Here is a 25029-nt window from a genome sequence, read left to right as displayed (position 1 = left end):
CTTGTTACACTGGGTGTTTTTGTTTTGAATTGAAAAATTGAATTGAAAAATACATGCTTTGAATTTTACGTTATGAAGGAAGATAAATCTGCAAGCAGTCGTTTTCATTGCAATATTTAGTCCACGTTGGTATTTATGCAATGAAATGTAACATCAAATATAGGAAAAGGATGCAAATTACTGGAGCTGTGAAGAACTAGGGAGACTGAAGGAAGAAGTGCAAATTTTTGCAGTGTGAAGGTGAGCCTCAGGTGTGTAAGAATTGCTTTAGCACATGTTTGTTCAGTCCTTTACTGGGAAGCACTGAGTTCAACTGCATTGTAATTGGCAGAAGTGGTTTCAGGTGTGAAAAGTGCAGTCATGCACTGCAGTCTGGTTTTGTCCTCCTTAACTGAAATGTGAGAACATGGACTCGCAAGGCATTCTGTGGGGGAAAAAACTGAGTTCTTTGTTTTTTCTGAAGGAGCTTTAATTAGTGTTATTTAAGGTTTTTTGTTTTGTTTTGTTTTGTTTTGCAATTAAAAGTATTGAAATGCTGTGCCATGTTACAGTTATACCCACACTGAAAAAGTGCAGCGATTTGCTGTTACTGATTTAGCTGCAAATAGAAGATGAATGGTTCAGCTGTGTGCCTGTGTTTATACAGTGCGTGCAAGGCAACATTTAGCAGCCAGTTAGTAGTCAAAGCCATATTGCTGTTAATTTCTTTTTCCCATAAAAGCCATCTAATTACATGTTCAATTTTTTTTTTCTTTTTTTCCTTCTGTCTAGGGTGTGGATTCAGGGTTTGTTCCCAGCGTTCATGATTTTGATAAGAAACTTACTGAGGCTGACGCTTACTTACAGATCTTGATAGACCAGCTGAAGGTAAGGTAACAAACTGGTGTACTTACTGCACTGTGGGGATTTCAAGGTCTGTCTGAAAGGAAGCTCAGCAGAGGGAAAAAGAAATGTTCTATGCTTTGTGCGTGTTCTAATAATTGTGGGAAGCAAAGAGTTCATCTGGCTGAGCTGAAATGTGTGTGCTGGAGAAATTCCTTTCCTATATGTGAAACCTGTTGATATTAGAATTGTATTTCTTGCACTCACAGAATATAACAATTTTTTTTTCCAAGACTAAGAAAATTAAAAATTATAATAGGCTAAAAGCTGTAGAAACTGAAAGCGACATTCTCTGTTTCTCCTAGAGTAGATCTTGAGGTTGATAAAGCTAGAAAATCAGAGTAACTTCAACTTATATAGAAGATTTGCAATGGCTGAAACATCTTTTTGTATGCTTAACTTCTTGGAAACGTCAGAGATCAGTTAAATTTAATTTTAAAACAAATCATCTCTTGTGGCATTTTAGAGTTGTATCTATCTATCACACAACAATGCAACTACAGTTGCAACTGAGTTTCAGACTTTGTTGCAGTAGTGATAATCTGTTTTTTGTTTTGTCCTTGAGTGAAAACATTGTGTCAAAAGTTGTGTGCCAGTACTGGTCTTCTCCACTTCGTTTATGTATTTCAGGAGTTGGGGGGGGAGGTGAGGAGCGATACAATCACATCTCTCAGTGCTCACCTTGTTGAGAAAAACAAAGTATTTGCTGTTGGTCAGGACTCTTTTTCCCATGACTCAGCAGGTTAAAATTGCTCTTAAGATTGCTTCAGTTCTGCTGGTTTGGACTTTTTTCCCCTGATATAATGGACAAGTACTGTACATGGAGTATTCAGCAAAAATTCAGTGGCAGGGCGGATATGGGGGAGTGCAGCGACAGGAATGGAAATGGGAAAAGAGATGCAAGCAAAATCTGAAGCTAATCTGCAGAGGTTTCATTCAGGAGTTAGCTTTAATTTGTGTTCCAAGGCCATCTTGCAGGAGAATATAGGAGATGCGTGCCTCACTGAAAAAAGGTATTTAAACATAACTCCTTTTAATCACTTTTTCACTCCAGCAGAGAGGAGGAAGTATAGGAATTAATTAGGAAATAAAAGCAAATTTAAGGATGTCCAGAGATCACAACTAAAGTCTGCTTTAGAAGCAGAAATGAGCCCTCAAGGGAAAGGGGATCACGTAAGTAACTACTGCATAGGCAACTGAGAGGAGAGCTCTAGTTCACCTGGTCAAAAATGCTTTTGCCTGAGCAAGGATGGATATGATGAACTTTTGAGCATTACCCTTAATCACTTCTTTTTTTCCTTCAACAGCTTAATGGTTATTTGTATGTGCACCTCAGCGTGCTGTCAAAAGCAACTTTAAAATGTTTCACAGCTCAACCTGTCTTAAATACATATTCAAGCCTTTCAGTAAGAATTTGCTCTGCTTTATTTGCCTGCATCTTGTATTCCACTCTTAATAAAATAAATAAATGCAGTGATAAAGCTGTGAAATCATTCTGTCTTTGTAAAAGAAGTGCTTGCAAGTCTTAAATGATTTGAATCACTACCTGAATTAAGAAGGTACCTGGAAGTCTTGATAAGGATTTAGGCTTTTTTGGTAAGCACTCCGTATGCTGCAAAGATCTCTGCAGAAATGAGAACGATGCTTTGAGGTATTAAATGTTAACTTCTGTTATATAACTCGTATAAAAACTCAAGTGCTTATTAAATGTGCTTAATTCAGAATTTTCAGTCATTTTGGCTGTTATATAGCAAAAAAAACCAAAACAAAACCCTTTTAATATTTCTCTTGCTTTTAGCTCTTTGATGAAAAACTCCAGAACTGCAAAGATGATGAACAGAGAAAAGCAAGTACTTTTTGTCTTAAATATTGCTTATTTTGCTTGATCTGATAGTTTTATGCATCAGTAGATGATAGGTATTTAAATATTTTATTTTCCTATTCTTCAAGTTGTCTCAATCACTACAAGCAATTGGAGTAACATAAACAATGTAACTTATGTGGTGAGTAAATGGCAAATTGAATTTTTTGTAATACTGGGTGCCATACTTATAACATCGAAAAGATTTCTGTCTGTAGGAAATAATTACTACTCCAGTGATTACTGCTACCAACCTCACAGCATTATAACTTAAATTTGCAATTTTTTTTTAATCTTATAACAAAGATGAGTGTTGAACAGATGTGTTTGTAGGCATAGCAAACCTGTTCTGAGGGGAAAAATGAATACCAAGAATCACATATTTCCTATATTCAGTCTTCATTTGTTTCTGTTTCCGTGACCAGTAATGCTATGGGTTGGAAATCTGAGAATGTCAGACTTCATATACCTGAGGTGATTGTATAAGTGTGCTTAATCTGTAGACAGCTGACTAAAAGAGCAAGATCTAAAGACACTCTGTTTTTCCTCCCCTACTTAGTGCTGGGAAAGAATTCTCCTTCAATGCTGACCTCTGTTCAGGTGCTACTTTGCAGATCAGGCAATACTTTTTTCTCTTTTTTTTTTCCTTCCCTGCTGTGACAGTGCTTCTAATCCCTAGAGACTTTCTGCACGTTGTGCTGATTTCTCTCTTCATCTCTGCGAGGTATCCATGGAGCAGAAAGATTGACTTTGTAGAGGAGGGAAGAAGCTTATTTAGAAGAGGTCAGCTTCCTCAGTTTTCAAGTCTTTAAGTGTTGCAGTTACTATAGGTTCCATTTATTCTCTATTAAAAATGAAAGAGATCTGGCAAAATACTTTTTTTGATCGTGTCTCTTCCTGGACTGAAGCAGCTAAGAGGCTTTTTAATGCTGTATTTAGCAGTTTCCCTGTTTATGTAAATACGGTTCAGCTTTCAGGCTCTGGACTGAGTCTGAACTGCAGGGTACTGCCATGCAGCCCATCATCTTTTCATCTGGGGAAGTGAGTTTTGGTGATTGGTTGCACGTTACGTGTTTCCCAAATAGCTAAATGCTGTTTCCTGCAGCTGATTGTGGCCAGGCGCTTAAAACTTGAGCGATTACTTTTGCAGAAACATCAGACAAAGCACTGGACATACTTTGTCTTTGTAGGCTGTAGGTTAGGGGATGGGTGTCCTGAGGTGCTTCCTGGATATTTTCTTCTCAGCCATGGTAACTTGTGCAAGTTGGAAGAACGTTCAGACTTGATGTGAAGACTGAGAAATATTGTGCAGGAGGTGTAGCCTGATGAAGCTGTTTGGTTTGTAGCAAGTGGGTTTGGTGAAGTAAATCTAAGGCTGAACATGGGGATTTAAATTGCACTTCATTGAATCCAGCCATGAGTTGGTCACTTCTTTTTGCCAGACAAGCTGATCTGACTCTCTGTAGCCACATTATTATTGAATGAGGCAAAAATCTTGACTGATGAAACAAAATTAGCTTTCTGTTGATTCACCAGTGGTTTCATTTAAAAATTAAAAAAAAAATAAAATCAGATATCAAGGAGGTGCAAAAAGCAGCAACTAGGTGAAGTAGTTTCAGTGGGAGCCTGCAATTTGATTACATTAGTTATAGCATGTGGCTGCATTCTGCAATATAAATTGAAGAATTTGGAAGAAGAGTCACTTTCCAAGGAGCACAGATAGAGAAGACAACACGTTTCTGCAGAATATCACTGTTTCATTTGAAAATGTGTTTAATAACCAAGGAAACAGTAAAATTTCTTCCTAATTGATATTCAGAGAGTAGGGATCTTGAAGAGAGAAAATTGTGATAAGTTAGTAGTATATGATATTTGGCTTTATTGTCTAATGGTTTTCATCTTCAACATGCTTCTTGTTCAATTTAGCTAATGAAAATTCAGAGTCTTTCATATCTGTACTTGCTCTTTAGAAGGGTCTTCACAAGGATGGGATCTGTCTGGCTTTTTGGGATCATCATAGAATAGCTTAGGTTGGAAGGGACTTTGAAGATTATCAAGTTCCAACGCCTGTGTATATGCACAGACAGAGATACAGAAGGCAAAATTCCATTTCCCCATGCTTTGCCTTGCAGCGTAGCCACGGGGCACAAATGTGGAAGAAAAAAATGGATTAATGCAGAATGCTTCTTCTTAGGCTGACCTCCTCACAGAAACTTCATTTCAATAAAGAAAAGAAAAGTTATGATTGCATAATTTGTGGCTATGCCTTGGTAACCAGGTGGCCTGAGTCTTATCCCATCCCAGATCTTCTGTGCAACCTCAGATGTGTTACGCTTTGTCTGCACCTATGTGCAAGAATAGCAGTGTCTGAATTCGACTGTCATTTGAAAGATTACAGATGGGTTGGGAGAACACTGTGACCAAACTGCATCACATGACCTGTCATCACTTTCAGATTTAACAGATTTCAACAGTTATCTGCAAAGGGAATAAGATACTGATTTTTCTGGCGTGTAAATATTGTTAAAACTTCCTGGGAAAAGTAGATGAAGAACCATCAGAACTGCTGATGGCTGCCTACAGTTGGCTATGAAGCCTTGAGGCTGAGTGATTCATTGCAGTGTTTTGTCTTTCAGCTGATGAAAACTTTGTGTTTGGGTGCGTGTATTTTGGTGCTGTAAGGCTCAAAACTTTGAAGTGCTGACATCGTATTTCAAATGATTTCAGTACATGTTCACGAAGTTTGGACTGGAAGTATAATAGAGATAGGAAAAACAATATAGGAATTCTTAACTGTTGGCATATTTTGTGCTTGCAGCAGAAGTAAATGTAATGTAGCATCCCTGAGAGGCAGTTTCCTACGTGGCTGTGGCCCAGTTGTTCCTGTGGCACTGTTTGGCCAGCTCTTGCCAAGACAGAGATGGAAGGAAATGTATAGCATCCTTATGAATAGTGTACAGAACAGTATAACTGAAAGACTTTCCCTGAGCATTTGCTGAGAAACCATCACTGCATTTTTGTCCATGTAAACTAAAACTGTGAATCTACAGGAACTAACAGGCATGTTGCTTTTTTATGATGTAGAATGCAGCTTGCAGTGCTGTGTGGGGGAAAATGTTCCTTCACACGCTTTGATTGCTGAAGAGTCACACAGAAGCTGATTCAAGTCACGTGAGACCTTCATATTAATCAAAACAAAGAGGTCCTGTAATTGAATTTGTAGAGGATCAGCGCTGAGTCCAATTGGATAATTTTGCCTTCAGCAGACAGACACAAGGACATCAACAGGATGCACGTGCTTCTTAGATAGGTCATGCTTATCTGTAACAAGGCATGCAGATACATTTTGCATGCCTGGTGTGCAGCTCCACACAGGAAATATTTCTGAACCAGTGTTTCCAGATAAGAGGGCAGACTTCCAGGTGCATGAACTGTCTGCTTAGAAGAAGCAAGAATAGGTGTGCACTGTTATTGTTCCATGATTTTTCTTTTTAAAACGGAGTTTACCTGTGTTTGCTTGTTACACTTGAACAGAGATTAATTTCAAGTAATTCTGGTTGTTGGAATGCACTGCTTTCAGTACACTAGAGTAGTACACTAGAGCATTAGAGTAGTGTAGTTGGAGTGAATCATCATACTGCATTTCATCTTTGTTGCTGTTAGTGGGAGGCAAAGGTGAAGCACACACTTCAATGGGTAGATATGTGTAATGTCACTGCTCAGAAATTCCTAAGCTTGATGGTTTCAGGTTTTAATTAGCAGATTGAACTCAGTCTTTTCAATTACAAAATGAAAATGTTGTTTTCATGTAGAAATAATTTTTTGTGTTGATTGCTTTTTTTTTTTTCATGCCCTCCATGTGTTTAAAATACAATGTTTGTAGAGTATTTAGGTCAAACTGCATGCTGGAAGTTTTTTCTTTAACCACATTGTTGAAATTTTTCTTTTACAGAAAATTGAAAGTCTGAAAGAAACCACCAGTGTAAGTTATTTCAATTTTTTAACTACTACATAGATTTTGAATGGTCACCTTGTTTTCTTTTGAAAAATTCTGAACTTCATTCCTGAAAAATGGCAAGTTGTTTTGTTTTCCCTTTTTCATTAAGATTGATGGAATTTCAAACTTCATGTTCAGAAACAGAATAGAATAACCTTTTATGTCACTCATTCCAGGCAGACAATGTTGATGACCTGTCTCTCTCTTTTGCTCTTTTGCTAAAAGGTTTTTGGGTAGTAGAAAAAAAACACAGCCTCTTACCAGGTTATCTTTACCACTTGATTAATGCACAATTTTTCCAGTATAAACATCTGTTTAAAACCAAAAAAACTTCTTATCACAGATGCGGTCTTCAGAGTCGCACAATAGGGACTGCTTAACTCTGCTGACATGGATAACTTGCTTCTCCATAGCTGTTAAAACTTTGAATGAGTTGTCATTGCCTACTATGGGGAATGCGGATTCTGTGCTCCAAGAACACTCCTCTCTATTGTTTTGTCTTGCTTGTTCCATCCCTTCATCTCAGCTTTTCAGACATTTACTTTGTAATGAATGCTAAGATGTCTGTCTTATTCCTGGATCTATGCTGTTAGACTTGAGTCTGGTCCAGGCCTCTTCCAGTCCTTTATCAGTATTTCTTCATGTCTGGTAAATCATAGGGATGTCCTGTAACAATTGTGGAAAATTACCACTTTGCCTTGGATTAATTTTCTCTGAGTTCTGATAAATCAGTGTTTCCTCTCCAATTGAATGTTGTCATATTTTTCTAGTCTTCTTTCTCACCTTGTCTTTTATGCTGAGTCTTTTGTAGGACCTTTTTCTATTTCTTGAATGCTTGTGCATTCTTTCAGAGCACTGATTTGCCTGTTAATCTTCCACTGCTGTCCTCACCTTCCCTTTTTCCTCACCTGTCTAAGTAGTTCTTAGTGGATTACCGTGGACAATGGAAAAATCTCACCTCAGTGTGGATTTCAAGGAGCACAGTACAGGGTCAGCTTGGGGCCCAACTGACTTTCAGCTCTCATATCGGTCCAAGTTCCTGCAGAGCACTATCTCATGGGTGCTCTGGTTTCTGGAAACCTGTATTAGATCCAGTAGTGTAACATCAAAAGGGCAGCCTGTTCTGGTTCTGCTTTCAGATTTAGGTCTAGCATCTTAGAATTGTAAAATCATAGAATAGCTGAGTTTGGAAGAGACTTTGGAGGTCTGCAGTCCAGCCTCATGCTCAGAGCAGGCTCAGCTAGAGCTGGTTGCCCAGGACTGAATCCCCTTGGGTCTTCCATTATTTTGGTTTGTGGCTACTGCTTGCTGTTCTGTCACTGGATACCAGTGCAAAAAATCTGCTGTCTTCCTGACTTCCCTCTTCTATCAGAGGCTGAAACCCACTGATAAGGTCTCCCTTGAACATTCTTCTCTTCAGGTTATACAATCCCAGCTTTCCATAATCATCTTTCCTATAATTTTTGTTTCCAATCCTTTGCTGGCATTTGCTCCTAAATACTCAAGTTTGTCTTGTACTGAACTGTAGCATGAGTTCAGACAGCTCTGCAGGAGTCTGCTTATTAGTGCTAATTAAATACGAGCTAGGCCAGACCTTCTCTGCTTTCCCCAGGATGTTGTGGTGGATAATGGTTGTAGCTCTGTCCTGTTAGTTGTGCCTAGCATGACATGGCCCAAGATAATTCTCTGTAGGGCCCTTGGTTTCCAGGTGACATGGTGCAGAAGCACATAAGCCAACTCTCTTAAGAAGGTATACTTTCTTGCTCTTTCCTTAATTTTCTCTTTTTACATGTTTTGTCATGCTGAATCTCTTTATATGCTGATTATATGTTTTCCAGTGCTCCTTCTTATTTCATTACTGTTGCTTCTGCCTCACATGTTCAGCTTTTTCTCTGGTATTCTACTGTTCCTTATTTGTATGAAGTATCAGAACTCGCACTGTCACATTTTCTGCAGAACATCCATTACCCTTCACACTAATTACTTTCATTACTTTTTCCTTCTTCCCTTCCCCCTTATCTTCATCTTACAGAGAGAACTTGTCAAGTATGTAAATGAGGGATCCCTCTCATCAAAACTAAAGAAGTAGTACTGCTAAATGCATTAGGTCCAATCTTTGCTCAGAATTTGCCTGCTTGCATTTGTGTGAAAGTTAGAAGCTGACTTCCATTTCTCCTTGGAATGCTGACCTTTATGTGGCTTTTGGAAACTTCAGTTTCCTGCTGCTGTGCCTCTGTCCTTGGCAAAAGAAGTACAGAATGAAGGGGCGGGTGAGGGGAGGGAAAGTAGGGCTTCTACAGAAGTGTCTATTTAGGTTTTGGCAAATATTTCCATTAATATTCTGTGCAACTATGGAAAATACATGATGCTGATAGAAGGTTTTTTGTTTTTTCTTGTTTTCTTAGAGCATGGTAGAATCAATAAAACACTGCATTGTCTTGCTACAGATTGCTAAAGTAAGTACTGTAACTTATTTTGATTCTATTACGTGGCATTCATCTGTGAGAACATTTTATCTTCTGAGAGTTTGAAATGTAAATGTTCTATACGCATTCCAGAATATGAATCCAAAAAATGTTCTAAGCTGATTTGTGCTGATGTGTTTTAATGAAGTTTCTGACACACTGAGTGAGCTCCACAGCCATTTGGTCTGCTCCTATTAATAGTTGTGTTGATGACAGAGGTCTGTCTTTTTTTTTCTTCAGTTTTGAGATGAACTTGCAGAGTTTTCAGAGTAGATCAGAATTTCAGCTGAAGAGCAGTAGAATCTAAGCTTAACAGAACTAACTGTTCTTTCTGTTTCATTGAAGAGTGTGACTAGCAGGAGTAGGGAAAGGGAAAATGATGACACTAATAATCTAAACTGGTTAGACAAGGTTTTTATAGATCTGAAATTTATGACCACGTTTGGAAGATCTTGAAATAGGCTGTTCTATTTGAGAATGCAATATGGGTGATGCAGGTACACTTTTCACTGTACTTTAGTTACTTTTGTGTATCTAGTGAGAGTCAGATTTTTTTGGTCAGGTCGTGCTGTATTTAGGATTTATTATTTAAGATGCTGATTTACACACAAGAAGCAAAGTGAAGACGGGCAGTGTTTTTCAAAGCATGAGAATTTAAGACAGTCAGAACACATACTAATTTATTCAGAATAAGTGAATGCATCGTTTTTCTGTCATCTAAACTTTCTCTTTCCATGGCTTTCCTCCAGGTACTGTTGCTTATCTTCATTACAGATACAGATGCATTTTACATAATTTTGAGGCTAGTGAAAATCAGAGTATTTGAAGCCTTCAAAATCAGGTTGCTGTGGAGGCAGAAGTCGTTACTTAAAAGGTCATTGAATATCTTGTGAAATTTAGATTTCACATCAGTAGCCTAAAAGATGGTAAAGCTCTGAAGGAAAGGTGCATTAGCTAACGAGTTCATCCAAAAAAGTCTTTACAAATAGTAGGGTACATAGAAGCAGTTTTGTGCCACGTTAATGTAGAATGAGAACAGTTTAGTTTAAAGTACAGTGATGCTATTTGAACCTTTCACAGCAGTGACAGCAAAAAGAGGCTTGACAGTACCTAATATTTTGCTATTATTTAGTACTGAATGTATTTAAAGTGTTTTAGCATAATGAAACTGGTAGATAATGTGCCATTCTTTTGGATTTGGAGGAGTCAACTGTAGACAGACTGAATAGGGCTGCTGTCTCACACAGATGTACCTGACTTGCTGTGTTAAGGTAGCTGTTGGAGAAACCCTGCGTAACAAATGACTTGCTCATTTCTTGTTACTTCTACATAAATGTGTTTAGTAGTTGTTATTTACGTGGAGATTTAATTCCCATGAAATATTTCTTACTTTATTATTATTTGAATGTTCTACTGTGCAATTAGTAGTAAATTTGAAAGAGTTCCAATCTTTTTCCCATTGAAGATGAAATCCCATTTCTTCTATGTGGGTAAGTTCAATGGGCTAAGGACAGTGCGACTGCTTATCGTGCACTGATGCTAATGTCATGTTGAAGCTGGTTCGATGGTTTGCCAAGGACAGAATTGAACTTGTAGTGACAGTTATAGTCATTTTTTGATGAGATTCAGTGCTTTGTGGCTCTAGCTGTCATATAAGCATAAAGGTAGGTATCTGGGTCCCAGAAAAATACTGACATTCTTGATTTATGTAACACTGAATCACGTTGAATTCCTTCCTTCAGTACTAGCAATTAATATTAATCACTGTAAAATGACTGGTGTTTAATTTTTGGTTCTTTTCCTAAGAAATAATCATATCTAAAAATCTAGAGCAGTAATTTTTCCCTTCTGTTTTATCACTTCCATCTCCTTCCTTTCTCTCTCTTACACAAACGTATTTGTTGATGACATGGCCTTTCTGTCCCATCCGTTTCCCTCTCTCCCTCACCTCTGTTGGTATTTTGATTTCTTACTGCTGTAGGTAATGAAAAAATTGCCAGTGATTTTTGTGTTTTCTTTTGATTGGTTTCTTTTTCTCTCTGTTCTGTTAGTTCCATGTCTGTGAAGTTCTAAGTATATAAAACTGTTCTGTGTCTGATAGCTTTCTGTTCTCCAGCATACAACCTTCTAAGAATCTGGAAGATTTGCTCCCAGAGCTGTAAGGCAGATACGGCTGCTGACTTACACTGCTGAAATTAAAATCATTATGTTAACACACACCCTCTTTCCCTCTCCCCATCATGCCTGCCCTTTTTACTGCTACAGCTCCTTTCTCATTAGGAGACAGACTTCAAAATTCTTATTTTTTTGCGTACCTTGAAAATTGTTACATTTCTATCTCAGAACACCTCATTTTTCATCATTTTTCAACCAGTTGCTATTTGGTGGTGTGTTGAGGAAACCTAATTCTTACTGTGCATTAAGCTGTTTCTCACACTGGCAACCTGCTTTAGGAATTGGGCAGTTTTTTGTTAAAGTTGCTGGGAGATGCAGGGCATAATTGTGCCTCTGGTATTTGAGGTAACCCAGGGCACTCTGAAAATAATGCAGTAAATACTTTGTATGTATTGTAATATTCTTGACTTAGAAAAAGCAATTAAGCCAAACTGAGTGGGAGGAGAGCAGCATTGGGTTGGGTTCACCCCTGGCTGTGTATGATAACTGCATAACGGGATAAAGCCCAACTTTACTGATACTAAATGTACAAATGTGAATAGTGGTCTGTCAGGGATGTGATAAACTGTCAGAAATATGGAAGACGTGTTCCATGTGGTAATTCTTATATTCACATATTTAGCTTCACATCTTTGCCTTCACCATTTCTGGTCATTTCTGCCTGCCTACTTTGGTGGCATTTCCTTCTTTCATTTGAAAGCTGTGTAGCTGATGCTGTGCTGTGGAAATAGGATGGCAAGCATCAGTATGAAAGCAGCTTCTTTGTGTTTTATATCCTAGGGATTAGTGAGGGTAACGGGATGGGGAGACTTTGTTTGTTTGGAGGCGGGGAAAAATCGATATTTTTTCCTTCCTTGTTTGCAAGTTTACAACCCACTGGAACTCACTGCCCTTAGTATTGTTTTTTATCATGGACAGCCCTGCTTAGGAAAGGTCAGCTAGCTGATGTGAAATCTGAGCAGATTTCTACCAAGTGTTTAAGCTAAGGAAGGGTGTACAAAGTATTGAGACGTAAGTATGTGCTACCTCAGTTCATGTTATTTACTGCTTTTTTCCCCTCGATCCTTTTTGCAACTTTAACTGGAAATCTAGAGAACAATCTGTAGAGAAGTCTTAAAGTTGACACCAGGATACTGGCTAATGGGAACTTACAGCAGAAGTGAAGAAATTTCACCTAGCGTGCAGTGAAATTTAATGCTGGTGCTGGTACCTGTGCTGGCTATAGGCTGATGTGAGCTTAACTGTTACTAGTTTAATTGCCTGTGATGACAGTTTATTCCAGCACTGCTTGCTCCTTCTCATAACATTTCTAAGCAAAAATAAGCCACACTAGACTGTACATATTATTAAAAGGTTTAAATCTAGTAGATATGAAAAGGTTCAGAACATTAAATCTATGAAAGTACTGTTGCCTTTCAAAAGCAAAACATGCTTTTGAAAACTTTTGCTAATTGTTGTTCTCCAGTTCTCAGGGACTCACCAGTGCTGCAGATCTTGGTTTGGGGACTCTTAGCTAGTTGGGAAGAACCTGCATTGTGAGATGTGACTGTTCTGCAGGGTAGAAGGGATGTTTTTAAAGCTTATTGAGCTTGTTTGAACAGATCCTCGTAAAAGACTTATGTACAGAGTGTGGTGATGACGCATGGAGTTGTTCTCTCCAAGTTTGGTTACTGTACCCCATGGTGAGGAACACTAACATCTTATGGCTGAAAATGTAGAGGTTCCTGGGAGAAGCCTGCTTTTGGAGCTCTCACATAACACAAAACTGCTACGTCATACAAGATTGATTTGTTGATACTCTTAACATTTTTTCCTTAAGGACCAAAATAATGAGGAGAAGCACGCAGATGGACTTATAGTAAGTTTAAATCTAATCTTTATCTCCCTGTACTTCTGCAGAACATGTGAACAGAGACCTGACTTTCCACTCATTTTGCAGTGTTGTTCTTCCTTTCTCTAATTTACTGCTTCAAGCATCTTCCTGAAATTCCCGTTGAGTCGTTAACTTCTGAGATTCACTCACAGCCTTGCTGTTAGAGAATATAGTGCCAGTTTTATACTGAGTGTTTTAAATGGCATTGTTATGACTGAACACATAGAGAAGTCTGCCATGTGAGCAGATGAAAGGGAAATCACTGGTATATAAATAGTTCTGTGTTCCATCTGAAATATCTCCATGCATAAAATAGATCAGCTATCCGTGTGCTTCCAGTAACTTGTCTTTTCTGCAGTGCTGCTCATTCAACACAGTTGTATTCTGTCTGTTTAAGCAGTGTTCCTTCTTTAATATAACTTCTGCATTTTTAATGTAACTTTTGTCCTCTTTGGTTTAAGTCACTTCTCTTTCTTTGTTCTCTTTTTTTGTCACTTACGTACATTTCAGGTGCTTTTAATATGAAATTGGTTCAGTAAAACATGATTCTAAAAATTAAAATTTGTTTTTGTACAGTTGATAATAATTGCAAAGCCTTGCTTGTCTTTGCTTTGTATACAGCTTTGCTGGTATGGTTTCCTGTCATGAACTTTGGAGTAAAGATGCACATAGAGGTTTTGGCCTCATACTTGCTGCAAGTAACATAAGCAGTTCCCCTGTGTGTCACATTGTTCAGACCTTGGTGTAATAGAGTAGGTTCTGGAAAAGAGAGCGTGCAGCCCTGCCCTGTGGCAGTGTCCTATGGTAGAGCTGATGCAGACAGCAGATCTATAGCTTGCAAATTTTAATACAGGTACTGCAACTTACCAGAGTCTAAATTTGCTTTTCTGCTTTCTTGCTGTCTGTGCTCTGGCTTATGCTGAAGAAGTATTAAATGATGCAACAAGATGTTGTGAAGGCTGAAATTGTGGTTCTCCTGATGTCAGTACTGTCTTGGGTAGAGGTCAGGATTTCAGTTTGATCTTGTTGCCATGCTGGAATGACAGCTTGGCTGCTCCTACGTGCTTGGATTTTTTTTTTAACCCCGTTGTTAAAATCAGTATGATATGTTCAGGTCTTCCTTCGTTTCTAAACCGTGAAGGCATTGCCCAAAATATTTGAGGAGAAACCTCCAGTTCATGCTGCATAGTGGAGAATTATTTAAGAACACAGTTACAACCCTGCAAACAAAGTCAAAAGATGAAGTTCTTTTTTCTTTATCACAGCAGTGTTCTGCATTTCTTTCTCACGTTACAAGTTTCCCTAAAACCTAAGGGAGACGGATACAGCAACAGAGTTGTGTATCATGGAACTGTCTTTACTGTGAACTCTCAGCTCTGTAAACAGGACAATGATTTTGAACTGTGATGTTTGTGGGACAGGGAGCTGCCTTTGCTGCATGCATAGATGCACAAGACATTAAGGCCATGTCTGAGGGAGGTTGGCTTTGTGCTGGAACGCAGAGCAGTAACAGTATTTGCCCTGGACCGTTTCTTTGTTAATGACACCAAAAAAACAAAAATTTGGTGATTTTTATACTTTGTTTCTTTAAATAGGAATTATTTTTTTTTTTTAAGGTAACCAGAGAACAACAGAATGACAGAATTGCTCAGGTTGGAAAAGACCTGAAAGATCATCAAGTCCATCAAGTCCAACCACTACCTAACCATACTACCCCAGCTCTTAACAACCTCTGCTAGGTCACATCCCCTTGTTTTAATACAAAATAAGCTCTGTGCTATCAAAAGTCTTCTGAGCTTCACAGATTTTTTAATATGAGAAAGGTTCAGGAAAACAGTTAACCAGAGAAGAGGCAAGAATGGAGTCTTTCTTTTGTAGGAAGTTGAGAGGAGAAAGTATTGTATTGCTTCCTTTGCTCGATAGATTTTGGTTTAAGTACAGTAGTGAGATCTCCTAGTAAGCAGGCAACAAAAGATTTTCAGTTTTGACATAGATCAATGTTTTCTAATTGCAGGATGTATTGAAAAGGGTCTTGCACGCCTCGTACCAAGTAACGAGCCAGAGTAATACAGAAATTCAGGTTGTCACATGTAAACATATATGAGAAACAGTGCTTAGATGGTAACAGATCACTGAAGCAAGGCAAAATCATGCCTGTATGGATTAAAAGATCACTGCAATATACGTTTCCAGGAGGCTTTTCTGGTATAAAAGCTGAAAACTCCCAGTGAAACCAGTGACTTCTGAGAGTGATGATTCAAACTGGTGCTTTGCTTCCAAAGGCCTGTGTCCTTAACAAGGTTGAGATGTCCTCTGCTGAAAACTGTCAGCTTGCATTCAAAAGAATTTTGGCAACCAAGTGGCACTTTGTGACTGTAAATGCGCCAGTGGTTCCTGACTGAATATGTGGGTTAAGTTTGGCTGACCAGGTTAATTTCTGGAAAGAAAAAAGAAGTCTTTTGAAAATAGAAGTTACCCGTCCTAATTGCTGGTTGATTTGTGTCCAGCTTTCCATGCGTTGTGTGCAACATGTATTCAGGGGCAGTGGGGTACCAGCAGCTAGAACATGAAGAGCGAGTTCTTCACAGGACAAGTAAAACCCGTAGCAAATTCAGTTCAATATCTAAAAATTTGTGTAAGGAATTAAGGTATTACTATTTTGAAAGTATTTCTTGTGTCCTCAACTCTCAATTTGTGTTTCACTTTCTCTCTCAGGAATTTGTTGCCTTGCCTTTAAGTATTTCTTGTGCTCACGGTGTTCTTACTATCTATGCTGTTGTTTTTGTTTTTGTTTTTTTTTAAATTGAGGGAGAAAAAAAAAAAAGTGCTTTTGTTTCTTTTATCTCAGAGTACTATAAACCCAGTCGATGCAGTGTATCAGCCCAGCCCTTTGGAACAGCCGGTGATCAGTGCAATGCCTTCCCACACTGTTATACCTCCAGGTATGGAAGAGAAGCTCCTAGAAATACCCACGGGCAAGCAGGATGCAGCTGCACTCCAGATGGAAGGGCTGCATAAGGGTGGATTGTTTCTATGTCACATGTATGCAATACAGGTGCTCACTGCACCTGGTGGTGCAAAGCAAGGAAAAAGAGCAGGAAGCCTGGAGCTTCCTCAGCCCTCAGGTAACACTGCCTCTAGTTCTGTGGATAAGCCTATGTGTTACACTTGTCCTGAGTTACTAGCTTATACTTCTAATGTTCTTTCCTAGAGTAAATAAAAGTATGATTTTTTGGAAAAGAAGCACTTTTTAGCTAACTAATGGCAGCTTTTGAAATTTAAAATTTAATTAACAATGTCAGAAGTATGTTTCTCTGGGAGACTTGTCTAGGCAAAGATTTTTTTTATGCAGTGACATAATGTGGAATCTCCTTCACCAAAAAAGCACAATTCTCACTATTGACTGTGACTTCAGTATTTAATGTCTCAAAATATATCCTAGAACCTCAGCTGTGCAAGTCAGAGCAGCGACCCTCATCCTTACCAGTGGGACCCGTAGTAGCGGCGCTTGGAAATCAGACTCCAACACCAAACAGTACAGGTACAGCTCTGTGAACGTGACTGACGTACAGGAAAAAAAGCTGAACGTATGCTGTCTGTAGTCTACTCTGCTATTAAATAACACTGCACAGGCCAGTCATAAAGGAAGATCTCAAACTGTTAGGAATGTTACAGTCCGCTCTCTTTGGGAGCAGTACTCGCTGCTCATTCCCATTGATGCCATTCCCATTGAGCTCATCTTTCATCAGTAATTCTAGAGATGTGATTTTATTGATTGATTTATTGCGTATTGACTGCTTGACTTTTAATCTACATTTGTCAGATGGTCTGACTTTTTTTCTGAAACATTCATGTTTGTCTATACAGTGAAAGCAATCAAATTCTGCAGAAAGACTGTGAAATCTTTATCTTGGGAGATATTTAAAATCTGACTGTATGTGAATTTGAACAAACTGTTTGAACTTTAAACTTACTTGTGCTTCAAGTGGGAGTTGGACCAGGTGACTTCTGGAGGTCCATTCCAATATAAACCACACTGTATATCTGGAAAAGTTTTCAGTATTGCTGTTTTGCCTTTAATCTACAACTTTGGAGAAAGTATGTCCTTATACTTCACTGTTCTATGCTCTTAATTTTTTGGGGGGTGTGACATTTCTTTTGTTATCTGTTCAGCTAAGCTGAATATGAACCTGACTAATGATTGCTTCTAATTTTGTAAGCTGTCCTAGCTTCTGGGTTTACTTGAGTCCTCACTGATTTTATCAGTCCTAGAGAATTGGTGGATTTAGTTTTTTGTTGTTTTGTTTATTGTTTGATTGTTCTCCTTAAATTAAGTTTGTAATTCTTAATACTCCACAGGAAGCGGGCAGTCAGCACCCAGCAGCAGCCTCACATCTCCAAGCCATGTCAACCTGTCTCCAAACACAGTGCCGGATTTTTCTTACTCAAGCAGTGAGGATGAATTCTATGATGCTGACGAATTCTATCAGAGCAGTTCTTCCCCAAAGAGATGTATGGAGTAAGTAGCTGAAAGAATGCAGTGTGTGCTGAATACAGATTCTGTTTTTGTTGTTGTTTTGTTGTTTTGTTTTTTTTTTTAATCTCATGTGTATGGCTCTACTAGTAGTGGTTGTTTAATCGAACAAGACAGATTGACTTAAAATAAACAAAGAAAAGCCAAGTCGCTCTTTATGAAGCAGAGTGAGAACACCTTATCCCCCAGCATGGTTGTCTGTCAGGGAGGCAGTTTCCTTCCCATTCCAGCTAGCTGAAATACACATTGACATGACTCAATCTGTTACTGAAATAGGGAAGCCACCAGCTCAGAGAATTAATCTGAGACTAGGATGTATTTCATACGTATATTTTGTGTAAATAGCCAAATCCCTGTCACAAAATAATAATGATATTATTGTTTCATAAAATAATAAAAACGAAAACAAAAACCCCTTAAGCTCACAGAATCACAGAATGGGCAGGGTTGGAAGGGACCTCAAGGATCATGAATCTCCAACCCCCTGCCACATGCAGGGCCACCAACCTCCCCATTTGATACCAGACCAGGCTGCCCAGGGCCCATCCAACCTGGCCTTGAACACCTCCAGGGACGGGGCATCCACAGCCTCTCTGGGCAGCCTGTTCCAGCACCTCACCACTCTCTCTGTAAAGAATTTCCCCCTGATGTCCAATCTAAATCTTCCTTCCATCAACTTAAAACCATTTTCCCTCGTCCTACACGTATCAACCCTTTCAAAGAGTTGATTCCCCTCCCCTCTGTAGGCTCCCTTTAGGTATTGAAAGGCTGTAATGAGGTGACCCTGCAGCCTTCTTTTCTCCAGGCTGAACAAGCCCAGGTCCCTCAGCCTGTCCTCATAGGGGAGGTGCTCCAGTCCCCTGATCATCCTAGTGGCCCTCCTCTGGACCCTCTCCAACAGCTCCCTGTCTTTTTTGTACTGGGGGCTCCACACTTGGACGCAGTATTCCAGTTGGGGCCTCACAAGAGCAGAGTAGAGGGGGAGAATCACCTCCCTGTCCCTGCTGGCCACCCCTCTTCTGATGGAGCCAGGATACCATTTGCTTTCTGAGCCAAGGGCACACTGCTGGCTCATGTTAAGTTTTTCATCTATCAGGACCCCCAGGTCCTTCTCCCCAGGGCTGCTCTCAAGCACCGCTCCTTCCATTCTGTATGGATGCCTGGGATTCCTCCGGCCCAAGTGCAAAACTCTGCACTTTGCTGTGTTGAACCTCATCAGGTTCACCCGGGCCCACCTTTCCAGCCTCTCCAGGTCCCTCTGAATGGCATCCCTTCCTTCAACCGTGTCAACTGCACCGCTCAGCTTGGTGTCATCAGCAAATTGCTGAGGGTGCACTCGATTCTGTCGTCGATGTCACTGATAAAGATGTTGAAGCACCGGTCCCAAGACAGAGCCCCGGGGGACACCGCTTGTTAGCGGCGTCCACCTGGACACAGAGCCATTGATGACCACCCTCTGTCTGCGGCCTTTCAACCAGTTTCTTATCCATCGAGTGCTCCACCCATCAAACCCACATCCCTCCAATTTGGAGATAAGGATGTGGTGGGGGAACACGTCAAAGGCCTTGCTCAAGTCGAAGAGTTGCCTGCCTTTCCCCAAAGATTTTAAGAGATGCTACGCAGTTTTCTGTGAAATAGCATGCAAACTCCTTAGAAAACTGAAGCCTATGTATAATAGTATTATAATGATTTCTGAATTTTCTCATTGTGAATTGCAAGAACTTCTTCTTCTTTAGTTCTTCAGGATCTGCTGCAGTCCTGACTCGCAGCAGCACAGGGAGTAGTTTGAAACGTCCAGATACCACAGAGTCACTCAATTCTTCCATGTCCAATGGGACAAACGATGCTGGTAAGTGGCCTGTGTGAACTTTATAAGGAACTCTTAATTGTTATCTGTCTGTAAACTGTGTCAGTATATGTATGCAACAAGATATTTGTGGAAAATAACCTTTCTAATGACTGCACTAGTAAAATATAGAGAGTCTTTGAAGGTTTAGAGAAAAAAGCAATTTGGTCTTTTTAGATCTCTTCGATCCTCCTGATGATAGAGATGATGATGCAGAAGGAGAATCAGTGGAAGAACATAAGAGTGTTATCATGCATCTCTTGTCACAAGTCAGATTAGGAATGGATCTAACAAAGGTAAACTTGCCTACTGTTGCCAGTGGGGAGGGAGAGGAATGCCCTGAGTTCTGTATAAATTGCTTCAATACTAAGTGATAATCTAACTGTACACTTAATGGCTGGTCATGCTATGGCATTTTATTTTTAATTGGAATTGTTACTGGGAGAGGAAAAATGAATGTTGAATAAGTAAATCTGACTCCTAAAATCTGATTGGACAAGGTCTGTTGAAAATAACTGCTGTAGGAGGCAGAAGGACAGGTGGAATGTTGCTACTGCATACAGCATCCCTGTTACCCCAGATTTACAGGCAGTTCAAGGATCAGTTCGAAGAGAACAAGATCTGTGATACCCCAAAGTATGGTAACGTTCAATAAGACATGTGCATCAAGTAAAAGCAGGCGTTAAGCCTGTAGTGAAACACTTGGCTGAAGTGGGATTTCATGGAGTTAAGTTGCTTGCTTATTTCAGCTGCTACATGTAGAACTAAAGAGCTGGATGGTTCCTGAATGTGACCTTTTTAAGTGGGAATTCAATGGCGAGTTTGAGAGCAAAATTTCCCCACAGACACACAAAGACTTGGGTGGCTTGTAAGCCATTTACAATTAATATGTAGAATGATTTTGTGCAGGATGTAAAATACTTTGATCTGTCTGTAAGAGCTCGTTTTCGTTACTCAGGTGGTTCTTCCAACGTTTATCCTGGAAAGAAGATCACTGTTGGAAATGTATGCGGATTTCTTTGCGCATCCGGACTTGTTTGTCAGGTATTCAACGTTTAGAGTGGAGCATTAACTGGTTCTTACACTGTGGGCTGTCAAATATAGAACACTAATTTTGAAGAAAAATGCTTAAGTACTGATCTGAACTTGAAAAACAGTCATAGTAATCTAGTGAAACCGTTAGCTGTAAAGCAATTAACCATCCAAAAACTTTCCCACGTTTGAGATACCTACTTACATGACGTGTTGCCTTTTCTTCTTTTCTCTGTTTTGGACTATGAAGCATTAGTGACCAGAAGGATCCAAAAGAAAGAATGGTTCAAGTGGTTAAATGGTATCTCTCAGCTTTTCATGCCGGAAGAAAAGGGTCAGTTGCAAAAAAGCCCTACAATCCCATTCTGGGTGAGATCTTCCGATGCCACTGGGTGCTACCAGGCACTGAAGGTGAAGATGATACGGTTAGTTTTCTAGTGTACCTTTTTTGGTGCTTATCACCCGTGCATTGATTCCAAAAGCTTTCTCAGTTTACTGACTGAAACTGCGTATGCTGTGTTCAAGGAGCAAAATTCACCAATTGTGGCAATTTCTTAACTGATTTTTTTTTTTTTTTCCTGCCTCCCTCTTCTTCCTTTTCTTCGGGCAGAGGTTTGAAATACTGTGCATAACAAAATCAGAGCCTTCAGGTTTTTGGAAGAACTATCTGACTTGCTGAAAATGTTACTTTATTTCCTGAACAGTTTTCTAGTAATTTTTCTCTTAAAGCTCGGATTTTTATCAGTTCTCCAATGCTATGTATTTTGAACATGAGGTTTTTTTTCCATCACTTAAAGCATGGAAAGCAGCACAGTTTATCCAGTATATTTAATTCTTGTCTTAAAATCTTCTCCTGAAGTTTGAAAGGTACAAAGTCTTCTCAAATTCTGAGCTTGCACGTGTAACTTTAGTTACATATCTGTGTCTGGCTCCAAAGGAATAGGCCTGCTTCAGTGAAGGATGTCTAGGTCTGGGTCAGTCTGCTAGTGCATGAGATCATACAAAGTCTTTTGCTTGTTTCTGAGGTGAATGTTTAAACTCTCTTTTTCTTGGAATAAAGACAGAAGCAATGGAAGGAAAAATGCAATGCTGACAAATTACTACTTGTGATTTGCCACGGGAGACGAATTGTGTTACATGGCTGTGTGAGACGTATGATCTGCATTACTGATACATGTGTCAGACTTGCTGAGAAGCAAAAATGAAATGAGCTCTGCCACCTATCTGTTACTAGCTAATAAAAAAGGGAATTTAAATATTACTTTTTAATCAAGTTTATGCATGTTTTTTTAACTATTGTTTCAGTATCATGGCCATCACCCAAAATACTTTTTCACTTAAAACCCAGAGAGCAGAAATTGTATGTTCTTTGGAAAGCATCACAATTTCAGGAATGAGTTACCCCACGTTAAATTAGCAAACTGACAAATATACAAAACCCAATTGAAATTTGATTTTAGAAGCCTACTTTAAACTGGGACGCAGCTTTGCTTGGAAGCATCCTGTTACTGCCTGGTGTTTTGTTAACACTGTCAATGATGAAAATCCTCTCTCCTATCACACAGGAGCCAGTTTCAGAAGGACCAGTTCCGTGGGTCAGCAAAAGCAGCGTAACATTTGTGGCAGAGCAGGTCTCTCACCATCCTCCAAGTAAGTTGACAGTAACTTTGCTAACAGAAAGGGCAACAGTGAAGTCAAAACCTGGTTTAAATCTTGGATTTTTATGTTCTCTCTGAATCTCAAAGCTGAAAGGTTTTTTTTCTGTAAGCATCTTTCAGAGAGAAACAAATTCAAACTGCTGCCACATATTCTTAGGCACTTTTAGATATTTCCTGACACAGGAATTTGGAAGCAGTATTAATTTCTTAATTTCTTAATTAATTTCTTGTGCTGCTGATCTTAATATCTTTTTCTTCAGTTTCAGCATTTTATGCAGAGTGTTTTAACAAGAGGATTCAATTCAATGCTCACATATGGACCAAGTCAAAATTCTTAGGAATGTCAATTGGAGTTCATAACATAGGGCAAGGTAAGTGTGTGCAAATTTAACAGTAGAATGAAAATCTACATTCTGCAACTAGAACTTTGACTAAAAATATTTTAAATCGTCCTATGGGACATAGGTGTTTGAGTTCATAAAACTAGAACTTGTGTACCTAGGAATTGAAGATCTTCTAGAGCCAAATTCTTGCTGCAAACAGCACAATCTTCCCTGCCTTGTCTGGCAGCTGGGCATTCCCAGGCTCTGTGAGGAATAAAGCCCTCCACCTTTCCTTTTTATGGTATCTCTTTTTAATGAAGCATCTCAGGAGATTGTTATGAGAAGCTTTATGAAGGTTTTGCTGGATGTTTTTAATTCTTTTTGTCTTTTTAACAGGGTGTGTCACATGCCTGGATTATGACGAACACTATATTTTGACCTTTCCTAATGGTTATGGAAGGCAAGTAAATACTGTTTGGTATTTTCATTTTTCTTGTCTTGTAACACATCTTATATTCATCACTTACAGGCACTACATGTGTACACGTATGTTTATATTGCAGGTCTATTCTCACTGTGCCATGGATAGAGCTTGGTGGAGAATGCAGTATTAGCTGCTCAAAGACAGGCTATAATGCTTCCATTGTCTTCCACACAAAACCATTTTACGGAGGAAAGAAGCACAGAATTACAGCTGAAATCTTGTAAGCAAGCAACTTTCTTCAGTTCATTTGAGGTTTTTTTACTTAAATGCTGACTGTGCTTTTTAAAGTCAACACTGTGAAATCCTGAAACATCTGTACCCAACAGCTTGGGCTGTGATGATTGTGTGCCACGGGATGCCATGTACAGCCAGAGGATTCGTGAGGAAAGCAAGCTGCATTCTAGCTTGGCATGCTCTTAAGTACTCTAAGCTGTATCCCGAAAGAAATTTAAGTTTTCAGCTCTGAATTATCTAAGATGAAGTTTTGATAATTTGGGCTTTTTAGTTACTGTAATAAAACTGGGAAATGTCTGTTGTTTTTTTTTTTCTTCCTAGTTCTCCTAATGACAAGAAACCCTTCTGCTCAGTTGAAGGAGAATGGAATGGTGTCATGTATGCAAAATACTCAACTGGGGTAAAGTACCTTTTTTTTTTTTAAAGGGAAAACTGTGTGTGTATAAGATACAAAATAAACATTAGCAGATGGGAACTCATGGGAAGATGCTCAAAAGATTACAGGAATGCTGAATTCGGGATTTAAGTCCTGGACACAACCAGTGTTGTGAACAACCAGTATACAGGAATGTGAGGGTACATAAATTATAAGTCCAGATAAATAACTGATGTCCTTGTTTTCTTTTTTTACTCTCTCACTAGGAGAATACTGTCTTTATAGATACCAAGAAAATGCCTATAATTAAGAAGAAGGTAAGGAAATTGGAGGACCAAGAGGACTTTGAGTCTCGCTGGTAAGAACTTTAGTTAAACTGACAATTCAGCTCTACTTTGTGCAGCTGAGCAGTGTGCAGTGTGATGGAGCAGGTGCTCCTCACTGCTCACAGCATGGACAGCTGCACTCTGCCTTGGCCCTCACTGAGGGAGGAACCGAAGCACGAGCAGGTTGGGGCTTTAACAGGGAAGAGGAGATGTCTCTTGGTCACATCCTCACTGGGAGGTCCAGAGAACTTTGCTACAATCTCCCTGTTTCTGGCAATAGGCAGTGCAGCTGTGGTTTAATACGTGTTGTATTTCTGTCCTTTGGATCAGTGATCAGCTCAAACGGTGATAACTAACACGCAGTAATGTGTCTGCAGTCTCACAGCACCATGCTTCTATAAAGCTGTCTCTTCTCCATTCAAATGTCTGTTTTCAGCTTATGGAAAGACGTGACCTACAACTTAAAAATAAGAGACATTGATGCAGCTACAGCTGCAAAGCACGCACTTGAAGAAAGACAAAGAGCTGAAGCCAGAGCCAGAAAGGAGAATGAGACCCCATGGGAAACAAGGGTAAGCTTTTTTCAAAGAGTGTTCATGTCTCATAACCTGTAGTGTCTTATTGTCCCTTTACAGTTTAGGCACAAGAAGCTTATTCTTAGTTATTCTCTTTTCTCTAGTTATTCCATGAAGATGGAGAATGCTGGGTTTACGATGAGCCGCTACTGAAACGACTCGCTGCCAGTAAACACTGAGTGGGTTAGAAAAACAGAAAATGTTCAGGCCTTGACTTAGCAGAGTTCACATCTGATACCAAGACAGTCATCTGTTGTCACGTACGTAACGTTTGGAGCACCTGTCCCCTCCAGTTACAGTGGTTCCTATCTCAGGGATAGCGGACTTAGTGATGCAGATAAGCAACTAAACAAAACAGGAAATGTCTTGGCTGCACGGTGACTTCTGT

General features: G+C 39.4%; 1 protein-coding gene across 3 annotated transcripts in view; it reads left to right on the top strand.

The window, feature by feature from the left end:
* OSBPL9 (oxysterol binding protein like 9) overlaps nt 1-24820 on the top strand; it is a gene marked incomplete at both ends in the record, with an annotated part of 55747 nt that extends 30927 nt beyond the window's left edge. For 2 of the 3 annotated variants that reach the window (XM_079535704.1, XM_079535702.1), the window contains 20 exons: nt 772-867; nt 2681-2728; nt 6696-6725; nt 9146-9196; nt 13200-13238; nt 16102-16195; nt 16696-16794; nt 17613-17772; nt 19524-19636; nt 19811-19929; nt 20592-20677; nt 20916-21090; nt 22231-22315; nt 22584-22694; nt 23043-23106; nt 23210-23350; nt 23686-23764; nt 24007-24098; nt 24503-24638; nt 24746-24820. In XM_079535704.1, the coding sequence (XP_079391830.1) occupies nt 772-867; nt 2681-2728; nt 6696-6725; nt 9146-9196; nt 13200-13238; nt 16102-16195; nt 16696-16794; nt 17613-17772; nt 19524-19636; nt 19811-19929; nt 20592-20677; nt 20916-21090; nt 22231-22315; nt 22584-22694; nt 23043-23106; nt 23210-23350; nt 23686-23764; nt 24007-24098; nt 24503-24638; nt 24746-24820 (1893 nt within the window). The remainder of the gene's footprint in view (nt 1-771; nt 868-2680; nt 2729-6695; nt 6726-9145; nt 9197-13199; nt 13239-16101; nt 16196-16695; nt 16795-17612; nt 17773-19523; nt 19637-19810; nt 19930-20591; nt 20678-20915; nt 21091-22230; nt 22316-22583; nt 22695-23042; nt 23107-23209; nt 23351-23685; nt 23765-24006; nt 24099-24502; nt 24639-24745) is intronic. The other variant, XM_079535703.1, reaches the window with a different exon arrangement.
* Between the last annotated feature and the right edge of the window lie 209 nt (nt 24821-25029).

The sequence above is a fragment of the Tetrao urogallus genome (genome assembly GCF_951394365.1).
Source record: "Tetrao urogallus genome assembly, chromosome: 5".
Lineage (NCBI taxonomy): Eukaryota > Metazoa > Chordata > Aves > Galliformes > Phasianidae > Tetrao > Tetrao urogallus.
Note: the sequence above shows the minus strand (reverse complement) of the source record. Positions and strands in the feature narration are given on the sequence as shown.